General features: G+C 38.7%; 1 protein-coding gene across 5 annotated transcripts in view; it reads left to right on the plus strand.

Moving 5' to 3' along the window:
- LOC122865936 (mediator of RNA polymerase II transcription subunit 13-like) overlaps positions 1 to 20,824 on the plus strand; it is a 79,270-nt gene that overhangs the window by 15,598 nt on the left and 42,848 nt on the right. For all 5 annotated transcript variants that reach the window (XM_044174983.1, XM_044174985.1, XM_044174986.1 and 2 more), the window contains exon 2: positions 1,084 to 1,321. In XM_044174983.1, coding sequence (XP_044030918.1) covers positions 1,084 to 1,321 — 238 coding nt within the window. The remainder of the gene's footprint in view (positions 1 to 1,083; positions 1,322 to 20,824) is intronic.

The following is a 20,824-nucleotide window of genomic DNA, read 5'->3' on the forward strand; positions in this document are numbered from 1 at the left end:
GAAGTTTACCTCTTTTACTGGCTCATCACTAAACGTATCATGGCAGAGAGCCTCCGTTCCTGAGTCTGCAAAACGCAACATAAACACCTTTCATCCCATTAGATTAAATGGAGAAGATGTCAGTTGCTGGGCCAGGCTCCAACCATTGACCCCGACACTATTTCCTCTTCTCATGTCTCTCTCACTCTTTGTAGCTCCTTCTATATTTCAATGCTGTCTCTCCTGTAGTAGTTCATTCCATGTATTTCACTCAAGGCCATCCTTTATGTCTCGCTGTCACTCTCCACCAACGGTGACGTTAAATGTACTTAAATATCTAAACAAGGGTCATAGCTGTCGAAACAGGAAAATATAACATAATTGGACAGCGTCTGTGCAGTTATTGGTCGAATCATCATTGTCTGATGCTCTCTTTCATGTGAAAGAAATCTGTGTACACTGAAGTACAGTACTTCACGGTTAGCCCAACACTAATAAGGCTTCTATCGCATATAATTATGCATAATGGTTGTTTTATTTCATCTACTGCATGTGAGATAAATGTTAAAAAAAATTCATGCCAAGGATAGGATATGCTACAACAGGAACTCCACAGTTTCAAAAGCTTAACATGCTTCTTGAATAACAATTAATTAATATACAACTGCAACTAACGATTAAATTTCAATATTGATTAATCTGCTGATTATTTTCTTGATTAATCAGTTCATTGTAAAATGTCACAAAATAGAGAAAAATACCCACTATGCCAGAGAGCCCAAGATGACGACTTCAAATGTCAGACCAACAGTACAAAACCCAAATATATTTAATTTACAATGATATAAAACAGAAAAGCAGCAAATGCTCACATTGGAAAAGCTGGAACAAGAAAATGAAAAAACGTAATCAAATTTGATTGCGGATTAATTTTCTGTCGATTGACTTATCAATGAATCAGCTAATTGTTTCAGCATTTACATTACTTTACAAAGTGAAAGTACTTCATTAATCATTGCACATAATAACAGTGCTGTATTACTAAGTTTAGGGTTGCTTAATAGACTGTTGCTTTAATCATTATTCTCTCTCCTCCTCTTCCAGGCGGAGTTGACGGGCATTAAATGGCGTTGCTACGGCTTCCGCAGTGGCGGGGAGTACGGGCCAGTGATCTCTGCCCCGGCCCAGGATGACCCGGTCCTGCGCAGCTTCATGCGCTGCGTGCAGGCCAACCTGCTGTGCGTATGGCGACGCAAGATCAAGCCCGACGCCAAGGAGCTGTGGATCTTCTGGTGGGGTGAAGAGCCCAACCTCTCTGATGTCATTCATCATGAGCTGGAAGGTGAGAAAGAGAATGAAATAGATAAAGGATGAGGCTTCTCTGTTCGATCCATCTCAATTATTTTTCCATCCCATCGGTCTTCACTTCAGCTTCTGTCGATGAAAGTTTAGGTTAGAGGCTTGTGCAGACTGTATAATTTTATGTTGCTTTTTATTATGTTGCATTGGACTATAGCCTGAAGAATGATTACATGGAATATAGTCATCTTGTGGTTTTAGCAAATTTTATTTAAGTAGTGAAGGTGTGGTATGTGTTACAACTAGATGTACAATATGAATTTCAGTTGTATAAGTGGCAAATAAATGTGTTTTATGGTGTAGCATAATACCTGTATGTTACACATGAGCTATATTGTCTTACATAGAGCAGGGTTCAGTATTATGGAGATTCAATCTGTGTGCTGTTTATTTAAGATGTGTAGGGCACAATTTGTTCTGTGTGGAGTAGTCCTATATTTGAGCCTCATAACGCATATTTGAAATGCGTTTGCTTTGCAACTCGTGTGTTTATATGCTGCTTCAGGAGTATCACTATGATGAAGCACACAGCAATAGAGTAGATTTTTCTTGCCAGTATTTACAGTTTGTGTGAATGTGTGTGGTAGTGAGTGTTAGTGAAAATTACACAGAGATATCTCACTTGAGAGTGCTACTGTCAGCACTATTGTCCCTATTTATAGAAACATTTTCATTATCTCACTGCGCACGTGTGTAGAAGTCTAACATATCGACTAAACCTCGGGAAGACAGGGAGAGGAGGAAACAGGAGAGGGAGTATATTGGGTTTGGTTTAGCAGAACAACAGTCAGTGGGGAAAAAAAACAGGAATATTGGATGGAGAGGTTGAAGCGATAGTGAGAATTTCAGTAGTTACCTATTAAAGCTGACTTGATGTGAAAAGGCCTTTCAGGCACTGTAGTAGATATCTGACAGATGTTCTGTTTTTGGGGAGAGCCCTTTACTCAGGCTGCACAAGCATGTGTAATAGAGAAAGCTACACTGTACATTTTAATTGAGTTTTATTTGCATCACTAACAGGCGCTAACATAACTTATTTCATTGCGTCCCCAAAAACATCCAAATTATGTCTCTGATCATCTAATAGCAAATATAAGATTTTGAGCAGACAAACATGCAAGAAAAACCTCTTGGAGCCATATCCTAAACCCAACAGGAAGTCAGCCATTTTGAATTGAATGTGCACTTTGTCATTTTTTTGCCATTTACAGGCTCCGTACTGTAACGAACGCCTCCTAGAGGATTAATCTGATCCAGCAATCTAAAGACCTTCACGATAAAAAGTTGTGCTAACTGTGACTTTGACATTGTTGATGCTATATTTTGAAGCTTGTGAGTTTTTCGTCGAATGACGTGTCTGTGGCGTGCCGTTGATTGTCGATGTTTTGTCATGACACAGGAAGTTGTAACTTGTGTACGTGGTCAAATCTGCTCCAAACTTCAGATATTTGAGAGTCCCGGCCTGAAAGAAACTGCAGACCAATATTGAATATTAGTCATGGCGCCACCCACTGTCAAGAGGAAGTTAGCTTTCAACGAAGCAGCCCATGCACTACGTTTCACTTAGATGTACAAAATTTGGGAGGCAGATGTATCATCCCAAAACATACAAAAAAAACCTCTTGAGCCATTCCCTAAACCCAACAAGAAGTCAGCCATTTTTAATTGAATGTGCACTTTTAGGCAATTTTTCGCCATTTACAGGCTCCGTACGAGACAAACTCCTCCTAGAGAATTAATCAGATCAACTTAAAATTTCCGCAGTGCAATCTAAAGTCCTTTACAATGAAAAGTTGTCCAAAGCTTGAGTTTTTGTTGAATGGTGGGGCCTTTATGGGGTGGCGAATTTTGATGGTTAGCCATGAAACAGGAAGTTGTAACACAACTGTACATGGTCCAATGTCAATTAAACGTCATATGTATGATAAGGGTCCCGTCCTGAACACATCTATGTGACAATATTAAGTGTTTGTCACAGTGCCACCTACTGGAAACAGGAAATGGCATGTTTTCCATATTGATTTACTCCAGCCAACAGGTTGAGTACATCCACTTCAAATGTCTGAAATGGACTTAAGACCTTGGTGATGCTTCATTGTAAAGAGACAACGAATCTGTTTATGAAGTTTCAGAAAACAGTGAAAAATGCAAATCAGTCTGATGTCAAATGTCTTGTTTTATCAGACCAACAGTACAAAACCAAAAAATATTCAATTTACTATAATGTTATGACAATGAAAAGCAGCAGATTCTCATTGAGAAGCTAGCTAGTGACTGATATTTCCCTTTGAAAAGTTAAAATAAATCAATTCTCAAAATACAACTAAAGTACAGCCCAGTCTTTGATTTCAATAGCTGTCACTTGTTTGTCTTTCGGCATTGTTACCACTAATTTATCATACTGAGCTGTTATGGAGAGTTTGTTTGTGTGGAGGAACTCTTCAGGAGGATTCTTCTACAGCACAACAGATATACACTTACTGCATACAATTATGATAATAAGACTTCTTTACTCCTCCTGTAAAATCTTACAGGTCTCCCTGTATAATTCCTATTAAGCACTGAAAATAGCACTTGGGGTGTGAGCAAAGTTGATAATTAAAGTGAAACTGGATCTCCTCCAAATTAGAATCGGTTGTCACAGGGAAACTCAGTGTTTTACCAAGTCTTAAAAAGATCTCCACACCTGAATTTCTAGTCACTGTGGGAATGTTTTATGTGTCAGATTTCTGTCATTTCTGTGATCATTCTCATGTCACCTTGACTTCATCCCCTCTCGCCTGTGTCAGTCTGTTCCTCGTGTGATTTCTCACACAGTTCCTCCCTCTGTCTGTCCCTTGCTCTTGTTCTCTGGCTGACCTGGTAGCCACCAAAAAAAACAAAAACAAAACACCTGAAGTGATGCATGATGTGCTGAATTGTTTTCTGAAAGTGTCACGACACAGCAAGAGCTACTCTTGGATACTGTATATAAAAGCAGACATGCAATACCAGAGCTAAAACCTTCAGTTTGAAAGCAGCGTTTGCATAATGTGGAAAATTTATACATCCCAAAATCTTTATATTTTTCTACTATTGGGACAAATTGTTCAATTCAAGTGGTATAATATTCCCATGGGAATATGGCTCTTGCTCAGTCCTGATATTTTCAGTGGGTGATGCAGTGGAGAGAAACACATTTGTTGTTCTTTGGTTATGGCTAAAAATGGATCACATTGGGAAGTTTGATTCAAAAAGTTGGTTAAATACAGCAGTAGACTCACCACAATATAGAGTATCAAGTTTCCCTCTGACCTCCTTCCCTTTGAAACAAAAAGTACTCATAGTCTGCCCCAATCTTCTGCAATATATAGAATTTAACAATCTGCATCAGTTGCTTTTCTGTCGTTATATGGACCCAAATGCAGATGGCCAGGAAACGGTATGAGGTGAAGTAGCCAGATGGCTATATTGTTTATTGGGGTTGATGGTTTACAGGCAGACAGACCAGTAGGCAGACAGTGCAACAAACAGGCAAAAGGCAGATAGGTTACCAGCTGGTAGTGGTGGAAACAGGGGAGTGAGTCCAAGGTGGCAAAACAGTTGAAATAGGGAGCAGGAAAGTTACAAAATCCAGGATCCAGCCAAGGTCCAAGGGAGACAAAGAATCCAAAAACAGAACTCACTGTAAAACTGCCAGGGAACTGGAACCAGGTACACCAAACAGCAACACTCACTAGACAGGAACAACAATGACCCAACACTGAACAAAGACAGCGACACGGACTAAATACCCTAGGGGAGGTGAAACAACGAGACACAGGTGCAAACAATCAAGGAAGGGCCAACAATCAAAACTGGAGGGAAAACAAAGACTGGAAGTAAAATCACAAGACACACAAGGGAAGGAACACACTACAAAATAAAACAGGAAATGAAAAACCTTAAACTACCACATTTTCATTGTTGTCTGTTGATCGAATCAGAAGGTTTGATATGTAACTAATGAACTACTGTTTTTGCTAATACATGCCTGATCCATATAAGAAATAGGTATGTTTTTATTCTTATCGGAGACACTCATCCATTCAGAAAGGCTACACATTTAACTGAACAGCTAAAGCTGTCAGCTTGTCAGGCACATTTAGCGTGTATAATCAGCAGGTTAATTATGTTTGGAGTCATATAGCAAATATTAAAGCAGTGTGGATTGGCATATTTTAAATTAGCTCGCTAGACTGCTCAGAGTTCTGTCTGCCAGCGGAGCAGTAAATGGGTGAATTTTCAGAAGGTATGTTTGTCATGTAGCCTAATGGTTAAGAAGAGGATGTTGCCCAACATCCCTTACACAACAATAAGAAAAAGACTGACCATACAATTTTACAAGAAAAAGAAGCTCTTTAATTGCAATATGTGCAAAATACACAGTGAGGTTAGACTGCAACCAGGATGGGGAGTTGGACTGAACAAATACACCAACTCAGAAAAGTCACCTCATTAAATTGTTTTTTAAGTAAATTAATGTAGAAAAATACAACCTCATTATATTTACACTACATTCATTATTTTTCAGTATGCCTGCCAGCAGCTATTCGAAATATATAAACAATATAAATCTGTGAAACTGAGAGGAGTCCCACATTTACACACAGAGCCTGCACCACAACAGGTGAGATTAGGAATAAATTCAGTTCAGCTGGCCCAGGAGGGTGCAAAGAGATGTGCAGGGAGCCAGAGGTAGAAGTTGAGGGGACAAATGGACCTGCTGACACTGATTGGCAGCTAACAGGAACACAGCAGGAGTGTCCAAAAAGCTGATATCAATGGCCTGAAAATATGTATCGGGTTGTTATTTATACATTATACATTTGGAATTGTAACATAAGTAATAATAATTTACATCATACTGAAAGCTTTAAAAAGTAGTCATGAGTTTATCTTGCTCTGTAATTGAGAACTCTTTAGTTGCCATTGCTCTATTTTTTCAAGAATGATGATGAAGTGCGCTGGCGGATGTTTTTCTCAGGATTACACAAATGCTATTCAGAACAGATACTGTAACCTTATTAGGCACTTTTTGAGCCAGTGGCAGCCAGCTTTAACAACTTTCCCATCAGAGTGCTGTGTCATTCAAATTTTGAGATATTATTTAAATGAACTGCTATTAGGTTACGCATTAAGGCTATACAGTTTGGCAGCTTGGTAGACACTACACCAGCTATCAGTGCTGCTAGAAAATAAAAGCATGAGATGAAATTATATATTTGTTTAGTTATTATTCATGGAAACAGTGTTTGCACAGTTATACAGAAAAGGAAGATGAGTGTCTTACCTATTTATATTTGCTATAGCTTGGCAGCTGCTGGCCACTACTACAAGCTCATCCTTATAGAGGCAAAGATCTCTCTTGCCCTCGCTTTCCTGCTAACTACCCATCTGATCTAAGGTGACAGAGCAGATTTGGCTGACTCCTCCTGAGTGCATTTGTTGTTGTTGTTGTTGTTGTTTGTAAGGATCACAAATGCTGCTGCAAGTAGAGGAAATAAACAAAACCAAATCTAATACAAAAATCTTATGATTATGGTGGTTATCATGATTAAGAGGTCACGAATGCTACAGTGTGACTGTAGGATTCGAACGGTAAATGACTTGATATTGTATGAAGGTGATTAATCTTTTCACTAGTGCTTAAGTCTAAATAAATCATGCGTTTGAGAGTGCCAGCAGTATGAGCAGCTATGATCTAGTGTTACCTCTCTGCTCCTCTCTCTGTACTCCAGCACTCTCTGATATTGTCTTTGTTTCAATGACAATGTTTAAACATCACCTTCAGCACACAGTGGCTGGCTTTCTTAAAATCAAATGGCATTGGCCTGTGTGTGTTTGTGTGTGTGTGGAGTACAGTATGTGAGGAAACAGGATTAATGTGTTGAATCGACTGAGTCGTCAGCATGTTGCCAGCACAGCCAGAGAGAAAGTGGCATATTTTGGACATGAGTCATAAATATAAATGCGCACACACACACAAGCATGTATGCAGGCTGTCATGTACAGACACACTCATGCACATACAGCACGTACACACACTCACACACACACAATGATTCATGTGTGACTGAACATACGATCTGGACTTTGTGATTATCCAACAGAAGCGTCACATACTGTCTCGCAGATTTTGCATACACATACAGACACACAAAGGGTGTGTAGTGCAGTGTCATCACAGCATGTACACACACACACACATACTTTCTGTGTTTGGGGGACTGGATGATGATAAGATAATTCATCTTGAGAATGAATAAGTCATCACATCTGTAAAAGTGGAATTGTTGCGTAAGTTGAACAATAGGATTATTTATTTGAGTATTTGAATAACAACTATGGATGCCATATATTGTAACATCCTAATTCTAAAAACTTATTATGAAAAGCATCAAAACTGCAGTATTGTCAAGTAAAGTTATTGTTACTGTTAATAACAATATTAATAATAATAATAATCTTATGTGTAGCATTTTGTAAGTATGGATAGTCCTGTGCATGTGGGTCCTTTACTGTAAACAGGAGCACACAGCGTCACTGGTGATGCTCTGTGGGGTTGGATCTAATAACATGACAGCTGCCTTGTTCAGTAGAGTCATGCATTTATGTAATTATTGACATGACAATTATTACTATTATATATATAATATTATATTTATCACATTTCTATGACAACTATCATGTTCATTATTTATTGGCTTGTCGAAGTATTTGTGTAGGCCTTTTTCAAGGCAGATATTTTGAATTGTCATAGCAGGAAAAGCACAGGTGTAACCAATGTCATTAACGATGGCTCTGTTCTATGGAAATGGCCCAGTAAGCCATGGCAGTGAGCCAGCATATCTTATACCAGAGCTCTGGCACTGATACACATAAATGGAATGCAGCCATCATTAAATGTATTAGTTACAGCGTTGGTTGAAATTAAGGTGTTTCTGATCCGAGAGACAAATGACAAAAAAATGTGTCTGAGTTGTGTCCGGTATAAACAAGCTTTAGTCACACCTGGCTGCCTACAGACACAGTCAGCAGCCACAACACACCAACCAAAGACAGGCACAATAAGACCAAATGATAGCCCACTTAGCCTTCAAAGTGTGGATATAATTTATCACCTTTGAAACAAAATAGTGGGGTGTTCACATATGTTCAACATTTAGGTTTGTCCATAATTTGTAGTTAATCTGTTGTACCAAATGGGAATTTGATGACACAGTGGTATAATTTGTACCACCTGATCACATAGCACAATGTACAGTGCAGTCTGAAACAGGGAATGGAGAAACAAATCCTATAGCCTCATTGTTATCTGATAATACTCGGAAAGTACCAAAAAAGCCTAGTAGGGTGTGCATCCGTCATTTGGGAATTCTGGGAGTTAAAACTGGGGTTTTCACTTCTTTTTTTTAACAAAAAAACAAACAAAAAAACAGATGGACATTTGATAAATACATAAATATTGCAATTAGGTCCCTGAGTAAAACGTGTTAGTTTTTCAGTGTACACTGTGTTTTACTGATTGTTACTTGAGGGAGTCGTCAGAGTCCGTGTCTTGCTACATCACAAAGTAGATGAAACTTTATGATATAAAAAAAAAAATCTGGATAAAAATCAGTTTAAATTTATCTACTATAGTATCATTTTTCAGTGAAAAGGATTAGCCTTAGGCATTAATACATCAGCTGGCCTTATAAATGGAGTGTCCATTGGTGAAATCTATCTTTACACCCAGAATAACTTGCACATCTTTTAAGATAATATTACATGGAATTCCAGGATTTCATTTTTTATAACTGCCTTGATTTTCTCATGACTTACTTTGTGGTATCCAGTGAATATTAGTCTTTTATCTCTATTTGACATGTAAGTGTAATCTGTTGAATACAGTAGGAGGTGCACTGGGCTCACCATGTAATTGAACTCCATTGCCAGTTTTGTAAAAAGAAAAAAAAAAAAAAAAAAAAGCAGCATATGTCAAAGCGATTACTTTAAACAATCAATGTAAATCCAGAATTTAACATGAATGAACAATCCAGGTTGGATAAAGCTGTAGGAAAAATACATTTTCTTCATTACCTCCTATTTTTTTCTGTTATGCTTCATCTGACTATTTCCAAATCATGATGAGAACTTGATAGACTGCAGAGAGGAGCTCTGTTTTTAGTGCTCATCACCTCCATTGGGGTTCCCCAGGGTTCACTTCCGGGCCGCCCCCTTCTAGACTCTAGTCTCTGGCTCTCCCTTCACGTCACATAGCTTTTCCTGCTGCTCTGAGACCAGCAACACTCTACCTTTTACTTTCTATCCTCTGACAGCTGGGAATATGACACATGTGGACTGATAAAGTTTCATCTCAGCCGAGTGGAGTTCACCTGTTCTTGCCTCACTGACATCTCCAGTCAGATGCTTGTCCACCACTTTAAGCTCAACCTTGACAAGACTGTGCTGCTGTTTTTCTTTGGAAAATCCTGAGCAAGACCCTCCTTACCAATACTGACAACACTGCAGTGACTTAGATAACAAACTGCTGCGTGAGCCCTACATCACAGCCATGATCTGAACCTGCCACATCTCCCAAATCTGACTATCCACGACCACATTACTGCCCACTTTCTTGTTCAAACTCATCTCAAGTCTGGATTACTGAAACTGTCTTCAGTCCTTTTATGTCATCCACAAAGCTGCAGCCTGAATTGTCCTCAGTGTCCCTTAATTTCTCCTGTCACATTGCTCCTACACTGTGCACATGGCTGTACATACTGAAAACAAAACTCATACTTTCAGGTCATGACCTAGACTCCTGTCCATGCTCTCTGTTCTGGTACAATTGTCCAATTATTTATCCCTCTCCCTGCAGTGGCCTTGTTGTCTCCTTTCTCCCGTGTGGAGAAATGACTTTCCCACCTGAGTTAGATCAGCATGAGTCATTACCTCTTCTCTATCGCAACTTTAAAACCTATATCTGAGTCATAGCTCGGTCTCTATTTATCTACTTGCTTACAAAATGCTCCTGTTTTAATACAGCTCTAACCTATTTACTTTATCCAGTCCTTCTTTCAGGATTTCTGGAGATTCATATATTATCAAAATTGAAGGCCTATTCAATTTTAAAGGAAGTGGAATATGCTGTAATGGTTAGATGCTCAGTAGAGTTTTTTTAGTGATATATTTTGTCATATAAGTATATTTGTTTCAGTTTAATGCTTATTTAATATGCACTTTTTATTGTTTTCCATTCCAATAGTACAGAAGTGTGTTAAAAAACCTCAAACAAAGCTTTCATTAAATTTGCAGATGCCCTTGTCATAAATAAGGGCTCAGTAATAAATGTTATATGTGATGTTCAGGCTCTGAACCCTACTACCTTTATTGTGGGTTGGTGACTTATGAATTTTAAATTATTCTGCTGTTGCAGTCATCACAAACTACTCAGAATAAAAGCATCAGCTAGATCACAAAAATGGAAATGTCAGTTTGGTTTGTCAGCCCACAAATATGCTCAATTCACAATGTGACAAGAACACTATAATAGGATTGATTATGGATGTGCTGAGGAGTGTGTGGGTGTAGCGTTATCTAGTTAGGAGTTTCTACAGCAGAAAACTAAGGGCTGATGACTTTGATAACACCATAGGCGGTGCTCCTGTGTGTCACCAAAACAGCATGTGGTCAAGGTGAATGCAGGAGCAGGAGGAAGTTAGAGGGCGCAGCAGGTGTTGGCATATTTAGCTATGCTATATGATCAGAATAATTTCATCTGAGGTTACTGAAATATTTATCATCCCAATCAGATCCATGTCACTTTAAATGAGTTTTCAAGGTATATGTGATAAGATATATGTGTTGCCCTCACACATAGGCAAAATATCTATATGTTTTTTTTATACCAAGAGTCAGTCTTCCACCACCCTGAGTTTTCCTTTTCTTTCTTGAAACTGTAGTGAAGCTGAGAGGAATACAAAGTAGGGGAAATCCAGCAGAAAAAGATTCTGACTGGAATCAATCCTAGCTGGGGGTGAATGTTGTTCCAGAGATGCGAGTCTTAACCACACTGTCTCAGAGAAATTATGTGCATACTTATTTAAAAATGATCTTAAAAACAAGGTAGTAGAAAAAGAATTAAACACCATGTCTTTGAATGTAGCATTTTACATTTGCAGACTAACAAATCATTCACCTGTAAAGCCCTTTTTGTCATTATTTTACCTTAAAATGACTTTCAGGATCATTCAGTGTATGTCTGCTGCCATCACAGTTACCAGTCAAAATGAGAGCAAGTGAGACAGAACTGATTTAAAAACCCGGGGCGGGCATTTCCACTATCAGCTCAATGGTTGGCTGGTGCAACAAAGATATGTGACCAACAAGTGGATTAGAGCAGCAATGCTTATGAGAAAATAATCAGAGATAATGGAATTAACAGAACAGAGAGAGGGTGTGAACTGGACATGACTTCAGGCACTGGGTTTAAACAAAAACAAATCCCTGCCAAATATGTAGGAGAGAGTCTCAGTCTGTCTGTCGTTTGTGTTCGAACACTGCAGCTGGGTGCTGTGCCCTTCATAAACAGAGCTGGTTGCCATACTTTTTGGAGCTGGAGGGGTTGTGGAGTGTGTATGTACACACCATGACAGGTTTCTGTGTGTGTGTGTGTGGCTTGACTGTGACTGTTATCATTCCTTGTGTGTGTCCGTAATTGACCAAGTGTGTGTGTGTGTGTGTATGTGTGTGTGAGGGCTGGCAGAGGTCGCAAGGTAATTGTCCTGTGAAAAACTGGTTGCCAAATGTGTGTGTGTGTGTAGCAGAGCGCAGGAGGGAGGGCTAACCTCTGCCTCCATCTGTCCACGTCTGGCTGTGAACTCATAATCTGGCCTGTGGAGACAAACCCTCTTCACCACTTGCCACCTGCTTCAGAAATACAGGTTAGATTGAGGTTATTACTGTTATGGATCCGCTGGCGAGGATGCTTGGTTAGTAATGTGCCGTACATAATTTCCTGTTTAGGCCTATTTTAGGGATTTACCTGACTCCTTATTATTTAAAACCGGATCAAAACCAATGTTATTTAACATTTGCATTTTACACTTGGTGCATGTAGCCTAAAGTTTCATTGAGGAAATAGAGGCGCAGAATGAATTCCTGACATGAGGAGCCTTTTGTGTATCTTATTGAGAAAGTGTTATGTGTTATGTCTACACCAGATAAGCGTGTTTGATTTGTTCTAATTATGTGCACCTGACACTGCTCTGTTTTAAAGAGGTTGGACTGTGACAGACACAAGGCATCAGCCAAAATGTTTGTGCTTGTTATTCTTCTGCATTACAAAAGAATAAAGATACAGAAAAAACTTCAAAACACTATTCTCTGAGTGTGATCCAGTTTACCTTCAGTTGGAACTACAGCAGATAAGATTATTTCATTCAGGGCAGGTATTTAAACAGTTACATAATTTTTAATGAAAGCATTTAAAAGGACTCATTAAAGGAATAGTTTGACATTTTGGGAAATACACTTGCTGAAGGGTAAGCACGACAAGTTGTGGTTTTACAGGGGGTTGAACAGTGCTGAACTAGTTCTTGTCGCCGCTGGTTTCCTGGCAACCTCATGGCTGATGACAAAACTCCAGGAAGTCACTGCACCCTGCCAAGAGTTGTTTGCCATTGTTTGGCACAACCCCCTGTAAAATGTTTTTTTCACATAGGTTTTTGTGCAGATTAAATGATCGAGCTATAATTAGAGCTAGACCGATAAATCGACCAGACCCGATATATATTGGCCGATATTAGCTTATTGCAGATATATCAGTATCACTGTATATGTTGGGCGATAAGTAGCAAGAAATTGCAGCACAGAAATGCCAAATTAGCTTTGGGGTAATTTGTGTCCATTACATAGTTTTGCTACCAGAGAGCTCTGACAAGTAAATTTTTCAACTGTAAAATGTTCTGCTTAGTATGTATCTTTGCAAAGGAATTATCGGTCAGATTTTTTAAACTCCCAAATATCAGACTAAAGGAGTTTTAGAGGTGGTAGTGGGCAGATTTTGTTACCTTTGGACAGAGCCAAGCTAGCTGTTTCACCCTGTTCCCAGTCTTTATGCTAAGCTAAGCTAACTGTCTGCTGGTTGTAGCTTCATATTTATCACACAGATATGAGAGTGGTATCGATTTTGTCATCTAACTCTCATCAAGACAGTGAATAAGCATAAATTCCAAAATGTCAAACTATTCCTTTAATGTGCCAATGTTTTTTTTATTTGTATAGTTCTAGTGCAGATTTTCAGAGCAGGTGTGCAATTTATAGCAACCTCCTCGCACAATGACAGATATTTACGCCTATCCACCTAATAGCACTATCAAAGCCTGTGCAGTACAGCCACAGTCTTCTGCTTATGGCCCTCCTTGAATCAGTGATGGATTAAGTATTTTGCTGAAGTGCATCTCAACAGCAGTTGTTAAGTGAATGGAGGCCAGTGTCCATTTCACCTCCCTGATTACTGCAGGGAGCCAGGATTCAAACTGGTGACCCCAAAGTGCTCTTTATGTACTCGTCTACTGTGAGCTGTTACCAACTGATCAATCTGATGATGACAGTGAGCAGCTGGATATACTGTGAAATCTAACCTTTAAGTATATACTGAGGCTGACACATTCTCAGGTCCATCATAATATATAACATTTTAAGATCTGGGAAGTAGCCGGGTGTGATGGTGTGTTTTATAATCCCTTCTTCTCCTCGTCTCTCCCCTTTACTTCTCTTTGTTATTTTTCCCCCTCATTCTTCTTCTGTCTCTACCCCACCTACCCAGCTATTGTTAATGATATCATCATAATGATACCACACAATGGCAAATTAACAAGTGAAGAAGAGAATAAAGTGAGATTTTCACAGGCGATGCTACAAGAGCTTTACAGCATTGCTCTCCCTGCTCAGCACTGTGTCAATGTGATCCCTGCATGCACCGCAGAAATGATGAGGAGTATGCAAACACGTTGAACCAATCCTCCCAGGATGCATGTTGAATACTGTCAGAGAGAACAGGTGCCAGTGAGCAGAAAGGAAAGTGTATTTTCTGACCTGATAATGTGGGTGAACCACACAGGTTTCGTTAGGAAGCCTTTTACGGTTATGACTTGTAGTCATTAATCGGTGAATAGGAATTGGATGAAAGGTGTTAAAGATTAACAAGACGAAGGCCACACGGGTCAATCAGGGTAAAATAAAGCAGGCAGGAAGTGAGTAAAAGAGAGTCAATGAAAGTAAGAGACACCTCTGTGAATGTAAAAGATATTTTTCATGGGGTCGTCTTAAAGATAAATATTCATCGTTAAGAACAGCAACCTGCTAATTACATTTTTTACAGCGTGAAAAACACATATATTCATCACAACTGGCCTTTTCCATAGATGCAATAATACAATTGTACCGTGCGTTGCACTAAAATGTATCCCTTTACTGGTGAAAGTGAAATAAAAAGCGAAAAAACAAAGAAGCACAACTCAGGTTTTAACCTTCATTGAATCAGCTGAGCCTTGATGATACTTTTTAATAGAGAAATGTTGGAGGTTTCTTCTCATAATCTAATTTTAATTAAAAGAAATCCAGCCCTGATCTAAAAAGTCTCCCAAGCCCCTTTTCTGTGTCAACAAGTTTTACTTGGCATTCATTCTTTCCTCTGACGCTTGCCTCTTCCAGCCCTCTCTCCATCCTCCCCCTCCTCCTGCTACTCCTCCTCTTTTCAGGCTTTGTTGTGCTTTATTTTTTCTCTCCTCCCTTGTTTTTGAGGTTGCTCTCTGTGATGTTAGGGTGGCGCATGTCTGCGAGCACACTCGGTTCCTAGGCCAATAAAAGGTGGGGGTGTACGGTTGCCAATCAAGGCCTACTCCTTCTCTTTATTCCTCCAGGGTTTGTCTTAGGAACAGTTCTCAGAAGCAAAACTCAAACAGAGGGAATGAATAATTAGCCTCCCAATTTTTGCTTGAATCGGGAACTAGGTCGCCGGCTGACAAATGTCTCAGTAGGGAACAACCGCGGTGAAAGAGGGAGACCTATGGAGATTGTAAGAGCCCCTTGAAGGAATGCTGCTTCACCTACTGAGAGGGGACACAGAGTCAGAGAGGCAGGGAGAAGACACAAGCATTTGACTTTTTTTCCTGTCTGGCTTTGGCTGGTGAAAAAGTGAGTCACATGTGGAAAGCGGCGATTCCATGATAGCAAAAAAAAGAAAGAAAACATGAGCAAGAAAATGAGGGGAGGAGGGGCGGGAAGAGTGGGAAGAAGAAGAGGGAGGGGTAGGACAAGGGAGAGATACATGTAGTGAGAGGGAGGGAGAAAAGGAGGGGTGTGTGTGTGTATGACGGGAATTCATGCTTCAAAAAGAAGAAAAGAAGTGGTTTGTTTGGAGAGAGAGAAGAACATCTGCGATTTCTCTTTGGGCAGTTAGTTATGCCGTTGGTTTGTTGTTCTGCACATGTTTCTTTCTTTCTTTTTTTGTTTTGGCTCCTTATTTGCCATCCTGCCAGCAAAAACAACATACACTTATTTTGAAAATTGGTCACTTCACACCTCCTGTTCACATCTTTCTCATCTCAAATCTGTGAGAAAGGATCAGTCTGTTCTTTCAGCTGTGACTGTTTCTGACAGGATGGACAGATGTACAGGACGCTGTCACAGATTTACTTGCAAATTCTTAATGCAAAGAAGGAAAGTGTACTTGTCGGGTTAAAAACTTTTTCCTCTGACTTTTCCTTGACGGACTGTTGCAGATATACATGGAGAGATGAGGGAAAGTGAGCTAGGAAACAAGGAATGAAGGAAGCAGACTGAGAACTGAGGAAAAAATTGCCTCAGTCATGTTTACTTGTCTGTAAATTTGTGGGGAAGGACGGAGAATCTCTGATTTCCTTCCCGCCTCCTCTTCTTCTCTCCACCCCTTGTGGGTTGTCAGGGCGTGGTCTGTGACCTCCTGACCCTGTACCATGTTTTGTGCGTGTGTGTGTGTGTGTGTGTGTGTGTGTGTGTGTGTGTGTGAGAGAGAGAGAGAGAGAGAGAGAGAGAGAGAGAGAGAGAGAGAGAGAGAGAGAGAGAAGGGGTGAAGTTTCCCAGCTGCACGGAGAAGGGGTGGGGGTGTACGTTTTTTCCTTCGCAAGCTTTCAGTTTTGAAAGAAAAGCCACAAACTGAAAGAATGAGAGCTTTGTGTGTGTTTGTGTGTGTCTTTGAGAGAAAGAGTGAGACAGAAAGAGAAGGAGAGACTAAAAGAGGGACAGAGAGAGAGAGAGAGAGAGAGAGAGAGAGAGGGTGAAGGAGTATAGAAGAAGTAGACATAGAAAGAAGAGAGGCCGTGAGGGAATTAGAGAGTTAAGGGAATCGGTGTAAGTGTTAAGGGAAGGGTGCACCAGTGAAAAAGTAGGAAACAGAGTTGAGGGGTGGGGCAAACTGTGAGATGGAGGGTGGAGGGAAATATGAGGGAGGGAGGGGATATGAGACAGAGAGTTTGACATTTCTATTTTGCAACAATCTAGTGCTAATATAGAATATAGGTTTATAGGAATCCCCCCCAAAAAATAGACTCTGTTTATGTATTTATGCCTCCTCACCAGCGATAGCCGTGGACAGAGGCATCATGCTTTCGGGTTGTCCATCTGTCCGTCCATCCGTCCCATTCTCGTGAACGCAATATCTCAGGAACACCTTGAGGGAATTTCTTCAAATGATGAATGGATGAACTGATTAGAATTTGGTGGTCAAAGATCAAGGTCACTGTGACCTCACAAAACATGTTTTTGGCCATAGCTCAAGAATTGCTAACCATATTTCACAGTTGGTTGGAAAATTAATTGGTGACACTTTTGACTCAAAGGTCAAGGTCACTGTGACCTCAAAATGACCATGACAAACACGTTTCTGATCATAACTCAAGAACTGGTGCTGTAATTAAGACAAAATTTCACACAGATGTTTAATGCGATACAACGATGAAGTGATGACATTTTTTTACCCAAAGGTAATTTTTACTGTGACATCATAATGTCCTAGAAAAACACTTTTTTGGCCATTATTCAAAACCATAACTCAGGAACAGAAGGGGAGATTGTGACCATATTTCACAGTTGGTCAGACACTGAATAGGTGACACTTTTGACTCAAAGGTCAAAGGTCATTGTGACCTTAAAAGGTTTTTAGCCATAATTTAAGAATTCACACACATGTTGACTGGGACGACACAATGAGTAAACAATAACTAGCACAGTACCGACTTTCCTCCATCTCGTCCATTCTGCCTTTCTCTTCCTGTCTAATTCTGAATTTTTGAGCATCATCAGAATCACGTGACTACAAACAACGTATTGGAGCACATCTAGCTAATCATGATCTTGTGAGTTTCACCTACAGCTCACAGAGAGGCCTTGCATCTAAAAATGCCAGGAAAAACCAAAAGCACCACATTTTGTGTAGGTATAATCTATAAGAATCCACCTTTACATAGTAATCAAGTACATGTGCACCTGTTTAGCCAATACATATATGATAATCCTTCATTAATGATAATCCTTCATTAATCAAAAAAAAAATCTATATTCACTGGAATCATGTATCATCAATATATTTCCATTTAGCCAAAAAATACACTTTATAACTTTTATTCAATTCCTTCCAAGTATTCACTACATATATTATATGAGTCTGGACCGACATGGATGTAAACTACAACTTGACTGATTGGTGGAGGCACACAACCGCAGGGCGGTAATTTTAGTTTTCTTCTGTAGTGGTATACTGTATAGATCGTGGGCTGATATTAATGTTGTCTCAGGTTATACACTTCCATTTCACATTTCCACGCAAAGTGCATGTACATTTTACTTACTTATCTGACACTCTTGCCCACAATAATCTATGGGCAATAAGGAGTTCAGAGTGGGTCAGACTGAAGCACCCTGACAGTCTTCTGTGATAACAGTAAGATAATGTAAGAAAAGCTGTAGAACTTACACTGTATATATGGGCAAATATTTATTTTATTTGTCTGTCTGCTATATCACCATTTTAAGGGGTGTTTTTGTGTGGTGTTTTTCCAGCAGGTGTCATACTGTGTGTTGAACACATTGTAAAGCACTTTGAGGCAAATTTTTAATGTTTTATTCTGGGCTACATAAATAAACTTGACTTGACAATATGTCATTACGTGATATAGTTATAGTTATGTGATTGTTAAGGTCGCAGTAGTTTTTGAATATAGCTTTCAGCAGTTAGTGCATTGCAAGAAACATCAAACAAAAGAGTACTTTGAGCTAAAAAAACAAGAGCAAACAAAAACATGTTTTTGTTAATATAAATAAATAAGAATAGCACTCCTACACATCTTTTTTCAGTCTGACTTTAAGATTGGGTTTATTTTGCTTCAGGGCATAAGTATTATGATGTGCAGACTAAAGCCGAAATTGTTTAACAACAAAAAATGACTCAAAAATTAATCTATATATGCATATATTTTTAAATATATAATTGAGGATTAGATGGAATGAATACTGTTGCTGTTTCCTTCCATCCTCCTTTTTGAAGACAAGCCAGCTGCCTTTGATATCTTTGATATTGCAGTTTTTGCGAGGCCTCTCAGCCTGCATCAAGTGACTACAACGGCCAAATAGATTTTTTCCCCTGGCGTTTTTATCACCAGCATAGAAATGCTGATTTTGTTGCAGTACCCACACAATCATTGTCTCCACAAAAGACAGCTATTCTCCTATAGGGACTTCAGCTGTTTGTTTAAACAATTAGCAATCATGAAAATTATTCTTTTTCACACTGAAAGCCTGCACGTGTTCAGTCACCCTCTTCAGTATATACCGTACTTAATAGACTACTTAAACACAGGCCAGAATCGTAAAAAAACTTGTAATTGTTTGGTGTATTTAGTGAAGTTTTACTTTTATAAATTTGTAGTTACTGTTTGTTGTTTTGCATTTCTAGCTGCCCACTGCTGTAACCAGTTTGGATTAAAATCACTGCTTGGTGATGCCACTGAAAAGAATTCCCACATCCTTTTTTTCTTCTTTTTTTTTTACGATGGGCCGTTCTTTCATCATCGGTATCCGTTTATCCTTAATCTTCTATAACCACATTTCTCGCTCAAATGACAGAGCCCTGAAGAATTTTGTCATAAAAACTCGGATAATGAGACCTTGTGAAGCCAAAAGCAGAAGTGATCATTTTTTAGTTTGAAGCAAGATTGCCACACCGCCCTGTGGTAACTGTACTTTTGGTTTGTTTGTTTTTTCCCCTTTTGGATGAGACACATTTTCAGCTACAATGTTAGCGAAATATAAATTATACAAACATCATCATATTATGAACAGAATTATATATATATATATATATATATGTATATATATATATATGTATATATATATATGTATATATATATATATATATATATATATATATATATATATGTATATATATATATATATATATATATATATGTATATATGTATATATATGTATATATGTATATATATATATATATATATATATATATATATATGTATATATATATATATATATATATATATATATATATATATATATATATATATATATATATATATATATATATATATATATATATATATATATATATATATATATATATATATATATATAACACAAACTCAAGTGTGGTTAAGTAAGAAAGAAAATATGGATGAAATATATATATATATATTTATATATATATATATATATATATATATATATACACAAACTCAAGTGTGGTTAAGTAAGAAAGAAAATATGGATGAAACTGAATCTGAAAACTTATCTGATGTGCTCATTAGATTATGTGTTGCCATTTGAACAATTTGTTCCTACAGCTGAATACAATTGACTACTCTGGTCAAATTTGGCTGGTTTGAATATTTTCCAGAAAATGCAGCATCACTACTTTGTATAGTTCTGTTGTTAAATTATTGTCTTTAAATTCAACATGATATATTGTACTGATAGGTGATGTCAGAGACATCTTTAAGGATTGGCTGTTTTTTTAATTGTTTCTAACTATTGATCTCTGCAGTGCTATGCAAGACTTCACAGAGGAATTTATCCTCATGCTATGATAAGGACCAGACAAGGAACCAACACAGACATCTCAGGCACTGCCATGAATGAACTGCAGCTCGACCTGCCTGGAGAGAGAAGAGAGCTCTCCATCTCTTGCTCATCCTTGAGAGAGAGAGCTTTGCTGTCAATCTCTCTGTCTCTCTCTCACTCTCACTCTCTCTCCTCTCCCCTCTAGTGGCAGTTAGGAAGCCCTGTGGAGTCCCGCTAAGCCTCTCAATAGCTGCCCGGCCTCCCACCTCGAGGCCCATTCACTTCTAATGAGGTGCTCAAGTGTCTATGGCTTAACATGAGGGTCAACACCACAGAAATGGGCCCTTTTACACCGCTAGCTCCACTACA

This window comes from Siniperca chuatsi, linkage group LG18 (genome assembly GCF_020085105.1).
Source record: "Siniperca chuatsi isolate FFG_IHB_CAS linkage group LG18, ASM2008510v1, whole genome shotgun sequence".
In the NCBI taxonomy this organism is placed as follows: Eukaryota; Metazoa; Chordata; class Actinopteri; order Centrarchiformes; family Sinipercidae; genus Siniperca; species Siniperca chuatsi.